The sequence below is a fragment of the Drosophila subpulchrella genome, chromosome X (assembly GCF_014743375.2).
Source record: "Drosophila subpulchrella strain 33 F10 #4 breed RU33 chromosome X, RU_Dsub_v1.1 Primary Assembly, whole genome shotgun sequence".
In the NCBI taxonomy this organism is placed as follows: domain Eukaryota; kingdom Metazoa; phylum Arthropoda; class Insecta; order Diptera; family Drosophilidae; genus Drosophila; species Drosophila subpulchrella.
In genome coordinates, this window is record NC_050613.1 from 18551958 (window position 1) to 18570000 (window position 18043).

The 18043-nt window shown below is 37.9% G+C and overlaps 1 protein-coding gene across 9 annotated transcripts; it reads right to left on the minus strand.

Annotated features, from left to right (window-relative positions):
• Positions 1-306: 306 nt before the first annotated feature.
• On the minus strand, positions 307-17482 carry LOC119558193 (protein retinal degeneration B). 9 transcript variants are annotated; one of them, XR_005220169.1, is made up of 14 exons: positions 17170-17482; positions 11308-11630; positions 10216-10360; positions 9966-10157; positions 8955-9365; positions 8053-8381; positions 7359-7397; positions 6944-7019; positions 5510-6718; positions 5303-5440; positions 4253-5220; positions 3859-4031; positions 1200-1585; positions 307-854 (listed from the first exon to the last, which is right to left on the minus strand). XR_005220169.1 is itself a non-coding variant. In XM_037871478.1 (13 exons), the coding sequence occupies exons 2-13, from the start codon at positions 11383-11385 to the stop codon at positions 797-799; spliced, it is 3816 nt and encodes a 1271-aa protein (XP_037727406.1). In that variant the 5' UTR covers positions 11386-11630; positions 17170-17482; the 3' UTR covers positions 307-796. The 9 variants fall into 9 exon arrangements, 5 of the variants coding, with proteins under 5 accessions (XP_037727406.1, XP_037727407.1, XP_037727405.1 ...); XR_005220170.1 differs by having other exon boundaries at positions 1200-2128; XR_005220172.1 differs by lacking the exon at positions 7359-7397 and having other exon boundaries at positions 1200-2128; positions 5342-5440.
• Positions 17483-18043: the final 561 nt, after the last annotated feature.

The following is an 18043-nucleotide window of genomic DNA, read 5'->3' on the forward strand; positions in this document are numbered from 1 at the left end:
CAGCACATAACCGGGTTATGCATATACATAGTGGTATATCTATAGATATATAGTACTCTATGGGTCAGATTCAATGCCCGTCATATCATCAGGTCGCCTTGAGTTGTTTGTATAGGTTTCTAACACGAGGAGTTTTCGTCTTGATCTCATCTCGAACTCAACTTTGGTTTCGGTTTTAGTTAGTTTTGGTATCACAAAATCGGGTTTTACGTTTACACAATATCCAATAGCTTGTTTCCGAAATTCTTCGTCTTTTCCAGAATAACATTTTTAGTAGAGATAAATATATTTTGCTGTTTTTCTTTCTTTAAATTAACATTTGGTAGCGAATGACTATCACAATTATGGAGATTTCAAATTTCTGGGGCCAGGTAATAGATTGTATTCAATTTCATGAAGATTTTAGTTTCTTAAGAACCGTCTTTTTTTGTCAATTTTACACGCATACATATAGATATAAATTTTAATTGTTTTTTTTTTTGGTTTACGGAAGCCGTTTAATTTATACTTTTTGTAGTGGTTGTTTGTCAAGAAATGCATTTAATTTGCCTTTTGATTTTGCAACGCCCGTCCTTGTCTTAGTTGTATCCTTACTCATCGGGAGATCTTCGGTTCCATTAGTTTGTCCTTCGGTTGTTGTACCTCACGTGGTTTGTTGAACTTGGTTCGCTTGCATATGTTAAACGGTTCTATATTTTGAATATATCCTTTGTATATATCTTTTTTTTAATTGTGTTTAGTATATAGCTTTACAATCGGCTTTTGTTTCGTGTAGTTTTCAATGTTCTTTTATGCTTTAAGTGGTTTGAAATACCATCAAACAACAGGAGGAAACAGTCTTTCTTTCCAGGTACCTAGGGGAATAAAAGTGTTGGAAAACGTTTTATTAAGCTAAAAACTGTAACACAAACTTGAGAGATATCATGGAGATTCAAAATAGGCGGGTGGTATGGAAATCTCTAGTACTTTTCTTTTTTAAAAAATACAATAATTTTAGATTTTATATTAATTTGTGATACTTTTTTAAGAGATTTGATATTACTAGAGATTTTTATAGCACCCTGATAGTAACTTGCATATAGTTCTATCTATTTATCCAATTTCCTTCAAAATAAGTAATATATTCCCTCTTAAACTAATTGATTTTCTATATTTATGGATTATAGATAATATATTTGGTGCTTTATATGCATACTCACCGCGTGACACATTTGACTTTGGTTAAATGTTGTACAATTGTTTTTTCTCTTTTGCAATTTTGGTTTTTGATATATATGTATATTACACCATTGAACTTTCAATATATCGCGCATAGTATATAAATATATATATATATATATATGGTATATACACAGATGTAGCATATGGAGGCATCGATGTTCGTCGTCCTTTGGCTATATTTTTGTATTCTATTTCGAAGGGAGTGCTATTTTTGGGTACTGGGGGATTTGATTTGATTTCATTCTGTCTGATGGATCAATCTATATGGGTGGTAGCTGCATCTCTGTGGCTCTAGTGGTGGCTCAGGTAGGTTTTGCGCTTCAGGTAACCACTGCGTATGGGTGATGATAGTCCCGTCTCGTTGCTGTTTATCGATAGCAAGGTCGATAACCAGGTCGATGGCAGTGTGTGCGTGTGTGGTATGTGTGTGTGTGGGTGTTGTTTGTTTTATATTTTTGTTTTTCAAGCAAGTTTTGGTTTTTGGAAAAAGAGAGACAGAGTTAATGTTGAGAAAGAGTTGAAGTTTGGGCCTCTAAGTGTGGTTTACAGTGGAGAACTTTCTAAGATCGATAATTATCGACTTTTTATCACCTCTGGGGTGTTTTTTAAAGGTTTTTATCAATTTGGTTTCTTTTTTCACAACACCAATCAATCAATCAATCAGTAAAATGCTCAGCTAGGTATGCTTCAAAATACTTAACAAAAGAACTCAAAAATGTGTGTGGGGAGTATGGGTAATATTCTAGAACACTAAAACTAACATCAATTGTATGTATATTGTTTTGGTTTTTTTTCGCTTCTATCTGTTTACAAGATGCTTTTATTGTTTGCTTTTATTGTTCTAAACAATTTATTATTGTTTGTTTAAGTTGCAATTTAATTTTCATTCGTTGCTTGTTCATGCAGCCTGGTGGTGTGTTTTGTGTGGGGTGTAATTGTCGGCGTGGTGGGTTTTGAACAGCGTGGTGGGTTTCGAGGCCGTGAAGCGTAAAGCGTTTTTTGGTATTATTATTATTTTTGTTGTATTGGTTATCCGTAAATCAAGGAACAAACAAAGAAAAGATACAAATCGTAATCGAAACATTATAAATCATATATATATACTATATAGGATACATATGCCCAGCAGGCCCATTTACTGTACTGCTTTTATTTATTTGGTATTACATACTGGCGTACGTATTTTTTATAGGTTTTGTTGCATTTTGGCTTTTGCTCGCAAACAAAATAATATCATACAAATACAAGTAGGGATAGTACATAAACGCAGTAATTATAATAGTAATAATCATAATATAGTAATAACTTATAGCATAAATAATACGGCATTTGTTCTACGTGAAACTTAAGGTTGTAAAATAATAAAATACAATACAATACGATTGGTGGCGGACTAGTTTCTTGAGAGGATGGATGAGACTATCAATTTTTACGCTGTTGATTAACTTAAAATCAGGATTGGGAAACCAAACAAAAAACATGTTCATCTAATTTAATAATTTTCCTAGCCAGCTGGCGTGTCCTTCTCAATGGCATTCTCAATCAGTTGGGCCAGTAGGATGTGGTTGCTGCTGCTGGGACTGTTGATGTTGCTGCTGCAGGGACTGATGTTGGCCAGTTGCAGCTCGAAAGCATTGCTGCAGGTTGTCACATTGGATGGGCAAGGGAAAAGGGCGTGATTAGGTGGTTTGGAACTGGAGATTCGGTTCTTGGCAAGAGATTTCTCATTCCGAGCGGGGCCTTTCCCCGCCCGAAGAAGGCGTTTACAACAACGTTTAGTGGGATGGGATTGATGGATATGGGTTATATCATTGCATCGTTTCGATGGCCGAAGCAAACAAAGGCTCAACTCACAAAATAAACGGCCATGCGACCCAAAACATAAATACACAATAAACAAAAAGCCACAGAAAATATGTTTACATTAACAAAGCGGTTTCCAATGGAATACAAGTAATGCCTTTAGCTGTATTCATTTTTTTAAAGGTTTAGGTATGATAATACCTTTGAAAACTATCTGGTTTAAAAATGTATTTATATAGACTTATGTTGGTATATTTCCTGTTTTCTTCCATTTTCTATAATATTAAATTTTAATGTATCTTATCCCCTAATGAGTATAATAATTATACTTTCCTAAGTACATAAATGATTATTTTTAAGATTAATTTCGTTTTTAGGTTAAAAACAATGTCAATGCTCACTTTTAAATATATTATAATATTAATGAAATATGAAAATAATTGCTAAACCTGTTTTTTTCCTTTGGCAGATTAAAAATATTAAAATGAATATGCTATAAATGGATGTTTCCATATTAAAATTGATTGATTTTTGTAATATAGGGAAGCTTTTACCTTTGGTACTACATTTTAATTAAGTACATTTTTTATGAATATCTTTTTACCTATAACTAAGTTCCCTGAATTCAAATTTTCCCTGAACATTTTAACCAGCTAAAGGCATTACACTGTACACAAAACATATAACATTAACATACACGAATGCGTTGGCCTATTTACACTAAACACAAACACAGATATGTATATACAGCGAGGATCGGGCGTTACAGTGGGTGCGCTCTGTACAGTGGATCGTCGCAAGCAGCGCCACTGGCTAGTGGCCACAGCGTCTTACCTTCTGCGCCGCGGATTCGCCGTCTGGCCGGGAAGATTGAAGCATCCGCGGGGGATGACCATGCGGGCATTGCCCTTTGCCGGGCGCGAACCGCCCACCGCCTGCAATCCGGCCAAATGGGCGGCATAGCCATCGCTCAGCACAGTGGCATTGGACTGCAGTTTCTTGCCAACCTGTGGAAGGAACAACAAATGGTTATAAAATGTTACATATTAAAGTCGGTTTGTAGACGATGCAGCGGCAACCTTTCAGAACTCACTCTAATCACAAGTGAGTAATACAAAAAAACATTTCTCATTATTAATATAATATAAACTTTTCATTCCCTAAAACCGCTGCATCGTTTACAATTAGCTTTAGATTTTATATTATAATAAAAAGAACCAGCCTTCACCTTGCCCACGATGAAGATCTGATCGGTTCGCATGCCCACATTCGTGTAGACACTTATATCCTTGCTGCTGCCGTAGGCGGCGGTAATTGAGATTCCATGGTTCTGCACCAGATTGTTGAGATAGGCCGTCTTGTGGCCCAGTGGATCGGTGGACAGGCCGTCGGCGAACGAGATCAGGCCGTGCGGGAAGTTGTGCTGGCTCAGCCAGGACACCACGCGCTGCTGCTGCATATCCGGCCGCCCGGTGATGTAGATGAGCAGGTAGCCCAGCTCCTGCCAGTGGCGGCAGACATCGACGGCTCCCGCTCGTACCTTGGGATCCCTGCCCGTCACCGACATCGATGCGGTGAAGGATCCATCAATGCTAAAGACCACACATTCGGTCAATGGCGGCACCACCGCCATATAGCAATCCACTGAGGTGTGATCGCCACGGACCACCATCTTCACGGGATAAATGCCATAGCCCAGGGAGACCTGATCCGGAATGCTGTACGAGATGCGACCGTTTTTGTCCGTCACCTCGGTGCTGAGGAATGTCCACTCGCCCGCCGGCGGATCCTTCATAATGTGCACATCAACCTTCTCGCCGTGCAGCGTGATCATATCGAGGGGTCCGTACATGAATCGGGCATTCAGACGCTGCTCCCTGCCCTCCTGGACGATCACATCGTTGGCCCGATGATTGGCGGCCACATTTTTCAGCTTCACCGACGTACGCTTCTTGATCCACTTCTCCCTCGGCTGTCCCGGATGGAAGGAGGCATTGTCCTTGTCATCGTTGGAGCCCACAAAGGGTATGCCCTCGAATTTGCCAATTTGCCGCAGGATGAAGGCAATCACATCCGGACTCTCCCAATAGCTGGCGTGGAAAAGGTGCGGCAAGGCGTGAGCGGGAAAGTTGCTCAATCCCTCCGGGCAATATAGAGCGTAGTCCAAGCGCTTGGTGCCCCACCATTTGTTTTGAACTGCGGATGAAAGATATAGATTATTAAGATATATATATATATATGGAGTAATAGAGCTTCTAGCGGATAACGAGCTTCTTACGGGCATGGATCGTACTAAGCGAGACATTCTCAATCAGACCCGATATCGTGCTCTGCATCGAGGCATCCGACAATCGGCGACCTGCCAACAGGTTGTTGCCATCGTTAAAGTGCTGCGGATGCGACTGAATCACCTCCACTGTCAATAACATAAAAGGTAAACATTCAAGAGACTGTTAATTATACAATTCAAATACGAATCACTCACATAAATGCAATGGCTGACCATTTCCCAGCGGATACTTGGCGTACCGGGGGACATTAACCGGCGACAGAATGGAGAATCGGGCGCTAAGGAGCGGCTCCAAACGCGAGGCAATCGGATCGGTTGGATGGAACAGATTGTACACCTGATGGCAGTTGGGCCTGGCCAAAGCGGCCTTGGCATCGTGAAGTTTCCGGGCAGCTAACACCACCGACAGCGGCGATCCGAACATGAAGAAATCACAGACCTCAAAGTCCAGTTTGCAGGCCCGCGAATCGCTCGACGAGCTGGAACGACGTCGACGTGGCGATGGAGCCACCAGCAAGCGCTTTGCATCCAAATCGGCCTCGATGAAACGCTCGTCATCGTCCAAGCGCGAATGGCGTGGGCCCAACGGATTGTGGGTATTTATATTGCTGGCCGCATCTCCGCCAGAATTCGAGGCACCCGATGCCGTGCCCGGCTGGCTGCCATTGGATCGGCACAGAGCCTCGTAGGCCAGCAGCGAACCCATCGAATCGCCCAGCATCACAATCTGTCCGGAGAATCCGTGACCCTCCTCCGATTTCAAGAACTCATGGTAGACAATATTGGCAGCAGCCACCGTCTTGTTGACCGTCTCATGGAATTCCGGCGATGCTACGGATAGCAGGGGTATTGCTCCAATTGGGACATCGGCTATATTCGGTATATCCGCCGCCGAGGGCGATGCATCGAAGGAGTACGGACTCAGGCTGGAAAGAATGCCCAGGGCGTCGGTGCAAATCGAGGGACACGGCACCATCTTGATGGTCACATGGGTGAGGAGGCTGGGATAGTGCTGGCGCATCACCGCCTCGAAGGAGCCGCGGAATGTGGTCACATCCGATTTCTTGGCCGTCAGCTCGCTGGCCGCATCCAACACACTGCCCGCATGGACCACCAGGATCAAGATGGTGGTGGGGCATGACGGTGTGCTCGGTGATCCCGGTGGCGAGGAATCGTGGCTGCGATCCACGCTGGCCGAGGAGCGCAGTTGCCGCTTGTTACCGCGCTCCGAGGCCACGCGCATCAGAAAGTCCTGGTTAAAGATGCTGTCCTCCTGCCGGGAATTGCCACGCCCACCCACGGATGCGGCGCTGGAGGGACCGCCATGTGGCGGCGGACTGTCGTCGCCCTCGCCCAGCAGTTCCAGGGAGCTCCACTTGGCCAGCGAGTTCGTCTCATTGGTATCTATTAAGAAAAAACAAAATTAGTAATAAGTTTAAGTCTCCATTTTATGGTATTTTATGTTGCCTGCATTGTTCTAAAGAATTCGCGGTTTGGAGCTAAAGCACAATTTTTTAAACAGCAAATTCTTAATGATATATTCATACCATTTTGTACAATTAAATTCTTGTTTAATATCTTCTTTTAATTTTACACGCACATATATATATAAATAATTCCAATTCTTACCCAAACAATCGAAGAATTCTTCATCCGAATTGGATTTGGAGTCTACTTCCAATCGCTCCATGCGCCAGTTTGCCACCTGCGATGAACGTAAATTGATTTAATACCTTTACAAACACTAGAAGATCGCATTGTTTATTTATTTATACTATATTTCTTCGATTCTTTCTAGAGAAAACTCTATAAAGAGGCATTGGGAAACAGCCGTAAGCTAAGCTAATGGAACTTGACTAATCAAAAACTGCGACTAAGCAAATTACTAAGAGAAATAAAAGAGGAGTTTAGTAGAGGGGTTTGTATATATATTATACTATTTATAATGACGGGATAATAGAACAGCTAAGCTAAATTACTAGAAACGAAAGAGAGGGAGACAGGGCATATATTGAGAGTGACAGAGAGGGGAAGAGGAACTTACATGTCTGCGTGGCGCTGTCTTTGCATGCGGCTTTTTGGACTGATTTTATATTGTTTTTCGATTTTATGGGTTTATTTGTGTTTGGTTCGGTGTATTTTTGTTTTCAGAATTAATTTGTTTTTATAGTTTGATTGATTTTGGTGTTTAATTTGATTATGTTGTAGTTGTTGTCGGTGGATCGTGTTGGATGGAAGGTAAATTAAAGATTATTTGGTAAGACGCAGCACATTTAAAGGACAAAGCGACTCACAACACACAGAAAATCGAACACAGAGACAGAATATAGGGGGTTTTTTTTAATAGAAAATATTGAAAACTAGAACATAGTTTTAACTTAAGTGCACAAAAAATTAATTGCACTTGGAATGTTAAATCTGTAAAATAGTTTAGATATATTATACAAGACTCCAGTAGAATATATATAATACTAATAAGTGATATTATAAAAATACCAAGAATATAAATTTTTTAAAGATAACATTTTTAAAACATGAAAAAATAAAATTCGCCGACTCTCCAGTCAAATATTAGTCATGTTCTTAAGTAACACACAAAATAGAGGGGTAAATACATATGTGTATAAAAAACACGGAACTAGTAAAAATAATTTCATTCCCACAATAAACAGATGAAATCGACATCGAGAAAAATGGAGATTGGACAAAAAAAAAAGGGTCCTCCCAGTACTGCTCACCTGAAGATCAAAGCTGTGGGCCGATCCCACCGGTGAGTGGAGGGCGCCCTTGGAACCGAACTTGGCCTTCTGGGCCATCTGGATGCTCTGGGAGCGGGATCGTTGGGCGGATCCACCTTGGTTGGCGGACAGATCAACGCCCGTGCCAATGGCATCGTTCTCGTCCTCGTCGTCGTCCTCCTCCTCGCCCTCCTCATCCGAACTTGCCTCGGCGCTCGGCGGCTGCTGGGTGACGATGGGCGGTATGGCTGGAGCGGATTTCTTTCGTTCGCTGCCCGTTGCGGAGGCGCCGGTGGCCACCGTGCTCACATAGGGCTCGGATGTGCTGTCTGGAATGGAGAAATATGCGATTTTAAAAGAATTTTTCAAGGGAAAATCCTTAAAAAGCATAAAATAATGTGTAAATGATTCTGATTTCCGATCAGGGGGATGGCACAATTTAAAGTGAACCTAGCACTGTCTAACCGACTTCTAGTATATGAAAAACAAAAGCATCTTAAATCATTTTAAATATTCATTTATACATTTCAACATGGCTTTCTGCATTACCTTTGGATAAAATAACAAAAAATGTACATAGAGTAAAGAAACTCTGTCTAACTGCTTTCTCTTATATGATAAAAATAAGCATCTTAAATCATTTTAAACCATTAATTTGTACATTTTAACATGGCAATACAATACAAATTTGTCTACCAAGTCAAATGTTATATACATTTAAGAAATCCTTGGAATTAAAGAAATCAAAATACCCTGTTGCTTTAAAAACAAATCCAATCTATTGAACATTCTTCAGAATATCTTTGATATTTGTGCAAATCAATACGTTTACAATTTGGCAAGGGTTTGTGGTGATGTGGAGGTGGATGCTAAGATGGTGGAGGTGGCCACATCGGACTGACCATCGCTGCACTCCTCGCCGCCGCCCATTTTCTTGGCCAGGGCCAGTTGGGTCTGTCGCTCCAGCTCGCGGATATCCTCGATGGTTAGCCCGAACCATTCGTCCTGCCACGCCCACGCCTGCCGGTGGGCGCGCAGCATCATCTTGCGCAGCGCCACATCATGGATGAACTTCTCCAGCTTCGTCTGCATGCCCCAGTAGCGAAACTCCACGCGGCAGATCTTGTAGGCGGTCATCAGGGACATGTTGCGTGGCGTCGGCTGCTTCTTGCCCTTCACCTCGCGCCAATACTCCTCCAGCCAATCCTCGCCTAGGGGTCCACGGCCCGTCTTGTCCGACACAAAGTGCTTCGGATCCTCCTCCTTCACATAGTCGCCGCCCCACAGTTGGTCCTTCACAATGTCAATCACATCTGAAAGGGCATACAAGGGATATTAAAATAGATTTTTCAATGGAGAAGAAACATAAGAGATGAGTTTAACATATACATAGTTAAAATTAAATTCTTATAACTATCTTCCTTTCATATAAAGGAATGTTTTGTGCCTTGTTATATTCAAACTTATTTCTTTGGAATATTTAATAAAGGCTAGTAATATATAGAGCTCTGTATGCATACACTAGTGGTCATAAGAAATTTGAAAATTGTTTAAAAATTTAATTTCAACCATTTTTTCATTCGTTTTACACCACATTTCTTAGATCGTCGCATTAAAAAAATAATATATATGAAGAAATTTTTTTTTTTGAAAATATTTTTTGTTTTTTCCGAAGAAAAAAAGATAAAAGAGTAACCTTTAACAAAAAATCGACATTTTCAATGGGTCCAAGTGGATTAAAAAAAGTTGTGTATCATTTAATCGGTATTTAAATGACCTTTCTAATGATATTTAAATATTGAGTAGGTTGGACTTCAATTCCGTCAAAATACTTATGCCCACTAGTATAGCTAGAAAGATTGTGCTATAAAAATACTTGAAAGCATGAAAAATGTAAAATGAATCAGACTGACCCACGATGCGGTTACGCAGATCGCTTCCGGACAACTGGAAGACATTATCCTGATAGCCATTGTCGGGATAATAGTATGTCTCAATGTCCAGCGAGAACTTCTCCACAAATGGGCAGGTGTAGCGAGTTCTGGTATAGGGATAGGCGTTCCACGCCTCCTCCTCCACGGTTAAAGCGCTCTTGGGCAAGAGACCTTTGGATAATATATAAAATAGTTATTAACTATAGATCGTTAATTATGTACAACTCACTTTTGATCCAGCCGGGCAGATGGTTGCCCACATGGTAGATCTTCTTCGTGTACTGACCATTGCCGCCGGGTCCGTCCTTATAGGGCTCATTGATGATTATCTCGACCCCACTGCCCTCGCCATGACTCTCCTCGCGACTTTTTTTCTGTGGATAGAAAATCAGTTTTAAGCGATTATTATGGTCCAAACAAATGAGCTACACATCAATTGAGAAACATTGAATGAATTTCCGGTGGGAACGTTTAATAAATATTGGCTATAGGAAATATTTGTAAATAAGTCGAAAGCGCACAAAGCGAATAAACAATTCTAGACACTTGGTAAATTTTGTAACGTTCAAAGATTATATTTGAAAATTGTTGCACTTTTACCCCGGCAGCTTTTGTAATTTGTTTTTGCTCATTACAAAAATAAATAGGCTGTATTATAGCTATTGATATTCCCATACGTGACTGTTTTTTACTGCTGAGCTGTACTCAAACTAATTAACCTTAATTTGCCTTTTAAAACTATTATTGCATTTGCTGCATTTGCTTTCAACGAGTTGATTATCGATTAAATTTAATTTCTAACTCAGAAATTAAGCTGTACCCCTACTCTTAACTTTTTTATAAGCAGACAGAACAGTAGGTAGGCTGAAATTAAAAATAACTCATTTGTTGGTCACAGGAGCAATCTACTTTTATATATATTGTATATATTTAGGTACAATACGATAAGAAGAGCAATCTATTTTAAAATTGTATCGATTTAGGTATAATATATGTATTCGTTTTCAAAAAGAAGTACCTATAATAACTTCCGAAATAAATACATTAGGGTGGTTCGATTTAGGTCCTATGAATCGTATGGGAGAACGTAATCTTTAAAGGATTCTGAGCAATGGTGACAAACAAACTTATGTTTTTTGGGGAGAAATATCATAATATTATATCATACAATATAAATATCCAATATGACTAAGAATCCTTTAAAGTTTACGTCACCTCCCATACGATTTGTCATATTTAATTTAATGTACTTTCCTATATAGGAATTAATTTCCTATCAGTATTTACATGTTCTTTTGTGAGCCTGAATAGAAGGTCTTACCGCTATCATGTAGAGCTGGGCGATGCGGTACTCCTCCACGGTGAGGGGCAGGGGAATGCGGTACTCCTTGATCAGCATGTTGACCGCGTGACTTTAGTCCTTGGCTTTCAAAAGGGGGAAGTCCCTCCTCCAGCTCCTCCTCCTCCGGCTTTTGATGTGTTCGAATGGCGGGTTCTTCCGGCTGCCTCTATTGGCTCTCGTTGGCTGAGGGAATGGCAATCATCGATTGCCGCTGGTCATGGCTGGATGATGTGGAGGCGACGCAGTCGTCCGACGCTTTTGGGTGGGGTTTTATGGGGGGCGGGGGACACGTCGTCTATGACCTGGACGATATAAGGAAATCGGAAAATCGGAAAACGAGGCGAGGTTAGTCAGCGGTATATAGATATTTCGTCCGGGGCCGGAGGTCTACATGTAGGTGTGCTAGTTGCTATGGCTTCTGCCTTGTGCCAGTGTGACATTTAACTGAACGAGCAGCCTGAAAGCCAAGTTCATAAAACTATGTTCCGGGAAAAAATAAATACCGATGTATATCATTATTTCCTTTTTATATTATTTAGAAACCAATCTCTCTCAAGCATTAAAATTGAAATTCATCACACTTAAAAATAATAGGTTAATTTATAGGGTACATATGCTATTAGGTCGTTTTTTTCTTTAAACATTCTATTTATAGCTGTTTACCGAAGTGCAGAAGTTCAAAATTACTCGGAACCAAATGAAAAATCGGGTAATAATTCCAAAATTAATTAGCTATAAACGAGCTGAAAAGATTTGAAGAGAAAGAAAATAGCTTTGCATACGCAATTAAAAAAATTATAAACATGCTAAAGCTATTTATTGAGGTTTTGTTTTCAAAGAGTAATATTAAACAGAGCCTTTATGAAAGCTATGCTCCCAAAATAGACACAGAAAATACTTCTTTTAACTGAAATATTTATTTATAAATTTGTACTCATGATCTTGAAAAGTCCTTCAATTTTTATAAAAGTTTATAAAGAAAACGCGAATTCTTCAGAACATTCTTTATTCGCGAACTCTAAAACTCTGTAAGGGATTCTACATGTCCTTTATATAATATAAATATATAAATTAATATTATACCCATATTTCGCAATACTTCCTTTGATATTTCTATTTTTCTGGGTCACTTGTTGGTCTCGTGTCAAATGGGTAGTACTAATGGGAGAGTTCTAAAATGTAAATTACCATTTTATTTATTGATTTCGAGAGTGACAGCAAAAATGGGAACATGGAAACAAGGAGGGGCAAGTCTTTGACAGGCACTTTAGATAATCGGATGTGACTTGAGGACTCTCAGGGGTTTTGGTAGCGAGACAAGGGGCAGTGTCAATTAAATGACAACAACAAGAAGTGAGTGCCCGATAAGGTCAAGCACAGTCTCACATTTCAGAAACAACAGCCAATGCTGACAGTATAGCTTTTTACCCTTCCTTTTTATATTTTATTTTTAATATAATAAGGTATAAATTATTAATTCCTTGCAAAAAATACTATATAATAATATCTATAATTATTATATTACATAATATTATTATTTATAATATATATTATAATATTTTTTTCTTTTCTACGCCCTAAAACCAACCTAGTTCCCAGTAAAGTCTTGTAGAAAAACGCCAACACTGACTAAAGCTAAGCTAAAATTCAGTTTATCGTGCAATTTCGTTGCTGTTCTTACCTTGAACCATTTCTACCTTTCCTATCTTTTTTGCTAATTGGATTTATTGTTGACTGCTGACAACAGCAGTACCAACTGATGGGCCCAGAGGGAGGGGAACGAGCCATAGGAAGTGGTCTGACGCATTTGCATCGCATTTTGACCTATCGGTATGTGACAAAAACTGGAGGGAGTGCGGCTTGTGGGCGATGGTGGGTGGTGGGTGGTGGATGGCTAATTTAGGGGCTGGAAAATGGGCAGGCGAACACGTGTTAGAGTCGAGTGCTTCGTGAATACAAACAGTGATAGGGAAATTATCATTATGGCCGATAATGAAGTGATGGATTCCCGTGCATAAATACTAATTGGGTTCCTTTTGATATGGGTGGCGGTAATTACAGTGAGTATCATATGTCATATCATATCACTTATTTCTTATAACTAAGATAAATCTATTTATTTGATATTTTATATGAATCTTTAAGAATAAGGAGAGGAACTTTTTGTTTCACTTGAGGAATGTTGATAAAGTTTGCATTCTTTCTTTAATGCAATCTAATCTTAATAAACGTTTGTACCTTTGCTACTGTAACTAACGAACACTCGCTTTTTTCATTGAATTCTGATTTTATAATGCCAGAAATGTAATACCTATAGTTCTCTTCTTTTATTCTATTTAGCACGCTAACTTTTTTGGATTTAATCTATTCTCCACAGTCGTTACAAACTGTCAACTTCCGGCGCTAATGACCTTCATTAGACTCATAATCTGTTTAGATCTTATCTTGCATTTATCTCGACCACAAATTTGTCTAGCTAACTCATTAAATGTTATTGTATTCCCTCTTCCAATTTATGGATCCCAAAAGAGCTTTCTTTTTAATTGGTGCTTATTGTGTGACGGTCGGGAAATAGGGTTGGGGAAAATTCAAAATTGATGGGAATGGTGCTCCGTAGCTATACTAAGTAATTTTGCGCATTAGCAAATAAGTATTTAAAAAAATGTAAATTAAAAACCTTTGTTATAAATGGAGTCCATACGATAAGGAATGCATTTTTTCTAATTTCTAATTTTTTATAACGAACATAAAGATAAGTTACTATACATATACTAGATATGTACAATACATAGTATATGTATATATACTATATATTTTTGAGGAATAATACGGTTTTTGCATTACTCGGTAAGGTTATTACCCTATACAGTTCTTTATAATTTTAAATATTATATGATGGTGATAAGATATGTGTGTATGTATGTACAATGTACCCATTTATATATGTTAGAGGGAAAGTTGGAAAGGGGATGCTTCAACAAGAAGCACGATAATGAGGGGCAGTCAATCAATAATTATTGGGCACAGCGAGAAGAGGGGGAAAAAAGCACGAACACAGACTTGCACATGTTTATGTCATGGCTGTTACATGGCAGGCCTTAACACAATCGTAAGCCCCAACAATATGGCCACCGCTTTCTTTTGCCCAACCCCCCCCCCCCCTACCATGCCACGCCCCCTTTCCCCTGCTTTCTCCGCCCCTCGTTTGCCACCCCTCGCCTTCTTAGCATAATTACATTTTGTGACACAGAAAATGCGCCGACAGATTTTCTTTGCTACCCTGGGTCAAAGGTTATTGAAATTGGATCATCTATTTGGGATCATATATTCTAGTTTGAAAAAATTCCGTTCTCCAAGGTTAGAAAAATGTAGTACTTGATATTTCCAAATTATATGTTTACTTATAAGTCTAAGTACGAACCTTTAGAAAATTAATTAATAATGGAAAACAAAAAAATGTTGATAAAGTATATCCAAAGTCATTTTACTACTCATATAAATATACTTAAATGACATCTCTGGATTATACAAATTATTTTAAGTAAGATTTTGGTTTACAAAAAATTCTTGCTCTGATTAGAAATTTTATTATAGTTCTACAAACAAACAGAGAAATATAAAAATTATTATGCACACAATTGTGTATTAAATTTAGAGTTGAAAGATAAGCTATGTTAATAACCATGATGAGAAAAGGTTTTGTAGTGATACGATTTATTACAGCAGAGCTTTTTTTATGGGAATAATAAAAAATGTGTAATCTTTGTGATTACATATAAGCTTTTTAAAAGGGGATTATTAAAAAATCCAACATTTTATTTAAGAAGAGTATAAACAAAATAATAACTAACCCACTGTGCATCAATAAACAAATTACAAACGCACACATATGTATGTTGGCTATAAAAAAAAGCTGGCCAAAGTGCACGTAGCCTTCAATGTGTTTGTGTTTATGATGGATTTTGTCATTCAGCTTAGCAATTTTTTTTTTATGATGTGACCAAAGGGTAAAACAAGGGTATACACGGGGAAAAATCCATTAAAAATTATTTTAAAAATAATATAACATGATTTATAATCAAAAATAAAATGAAATACATTTCTTAATCTTATAGTTTAAATTGCAATAGTATCTTAACTTTTACTATTACATACTATTATGTTTTTTAAGTGTTTGTAAATCGAATGGTATATTTTTTTCCTCAGTGTACTAATTCTGAGGAAACCTTTTTTATATTAAGTCTGGCAAACGTAGCTCAAATAGTGCACAAATAAAAATGCCAAAAATGGGGAAAATAAACTTGCGCAATTGTGGCAAACACAATGCCAAACTGATAAATAAATTGCCATGGTAATTGACCAAGAAATACAATACAATAAATAAAGGTGTAGAAAAAAGCGCAGAAAAACGGTAATACGAAATGAAAACAAAAACAAGAAACAAGAGACGCACTCAAGCGGAAATAACTGAAAGTGTGGGACAGAGACAAAAATAGCGGGCACGTAAAGAGAGCAAAGGTTGCAAAAATAAAAAGCCTATTAAATCCGAGTCTCAAGTTTAGTGAGCTAAATTAGAAAAAGAGCAAAAAAAAAGGTCACGCTGCTCTTCTCTCTCTGGCTCTCTCTCTCTCTGCCCCACACTCTCTCTCTCTGTCCCTCTCACTCCTTTGTGCACACCTGTGGCACGCTTTGGGCTTATTAATAATTTATATGTAAATACAGCGAAATAAAAACATAACAAACGCACAAAGCATTCATGAGCCAAGCTTAAAAAAGAGCCTTTCCATGTATTTTAAGGAAATATTTTCAATAAATTTGTAAAAGGAAAGACAATATTATTTAGTCAAGAATTTTTTTTGTTTTAAAAGTTGGCTTAAGATAAGTTTAATTTTTATCATGATATCTTATTAACTATTATTTATGTGTAGAAAAAAAAAATTAAAAATCTCTATAAAAAAACATACTAGAAAAAAACACTTCAGTATTTATTCAAAATTTTTTCTAATAGTGACCATTTTCAAAATCAGTATTCTCACGGCAATCAAAAATATTCTATATAATGCATTCATTCAAGTGTTTTGTTAAAACAATATGTTTCAAATCGAAAAAAAATCTGAATATAATCCAATAAATCTAACATAATAACAATGAATTAAACATTTTTTAGATGAATAATTTAAACATACTTTTCATAAAAACAATGAATTACATATTTTTTAGATGAATATTTTATACATATTTTGATATTTTCTAAGAAATAAAATATATATTTAGTTTTGTTTACATATCATAGCATCTGGTATGTATTATAAATTAGTTTTGGTATTTTATTTTATACATTTTATAATAATTAGTCAACCAAAAAAACACAATTTTTTAAAGACTATAGAGGAATAGGATCGTTGTTTCTTGATATGCAAAGCATACATATCTATTACAAAACCCCACTACTTTTCTACAAATATATGTAATTAAAAACGTAATCCGCTTAAAAGAAAAACCTGCATCTGAAACCAAACAAAACAAAGCTTTACGTGAAAATTACGCATGGAAAATTCTTATCACAGACTTGTTGTTGTTTGGAGAAGAGAGCAAACGAGTGGGGGAGCAAGAGAGGTGGGAGAGAGCTAACGGGACCTTGAGACCTGGCCACAGCCAACACACACACACACACACATACGCAACGCAGCTTACGCATTTACGCAGCTGCCACCCACAAACACACACACACACATGCTCCGTTATCCTTAATTTTGCGCATTTTTAATAAACTATTTATTCTCCCAACAAACAAACAAAAAAGAGCAGCGAAAAACGCACAAACCTTCTGGGGAAACTCACATTTTTATCATTCGCAGGCGGGCAGCTGCACAATTAACAACAAAAGAGCGATGCCCACGGGCAACCAAAAAAAAAGTACGCACGAGAAAATATAAATATACAGTGAATATTTGCTGGCTCGATGGGGCGATTAACACAATTTATCTATTCATTTTCCTCGGGGCGCTTTTCCAGGCCGCAGATGAAAAATGTTTTCAGCGTCGCTTTTGCTTATTTCTTTTTGCAATCAAAACGTACACACTGAAAAAAAACAGCACGCGCTGCGCGGCGGCCAACTTGCGACTCGGCTCGCGTTTCGATTCTGAACTGAAATACCGAACTGAAATACTGAAACTAACTAAACGCCAAAAACTGAACGACGCCGAAAGCAAACGAGGCTAAAGCAGCTGAGAAAAGCCAAGAGCGAAAGAGCGGGAGCGGAGAGAGCGCTGGAGAGAGAGAGAGGGGGCGTTCCGAAAAGAGATTTGTGTTCCAAATCTCCAGAGTTGTCAAGTCATATCTTCTAAATATTTAAAAGTATATAAGTAAATTGCTCCTACTCTTAAATTTAATATATTTTTATGTGCAAAAATGTATTTGAATATTAAAAAAGATCTATTTTAAAAGTTCCTAGAAATTACTTATACGACACGTATGCCAGTTTGAATTTAGCATAAAAAGTATTTCAAAAAATCATATTTTCCGTTTCTAAATTAATAAATTCTGTTGGAATAATTGTTAAATGTTAGTTTAAAATGTACGCCACCTAGATTAACATAAACTTTTCATTTAAGGCAACAGTACGTATGAGTGATAAACTTTGCACAGACCCTTAAACTCAATTATCTCAACAAATTGCTTAATCTTCATATTTTCCTAGACACCTTTTGAAGTT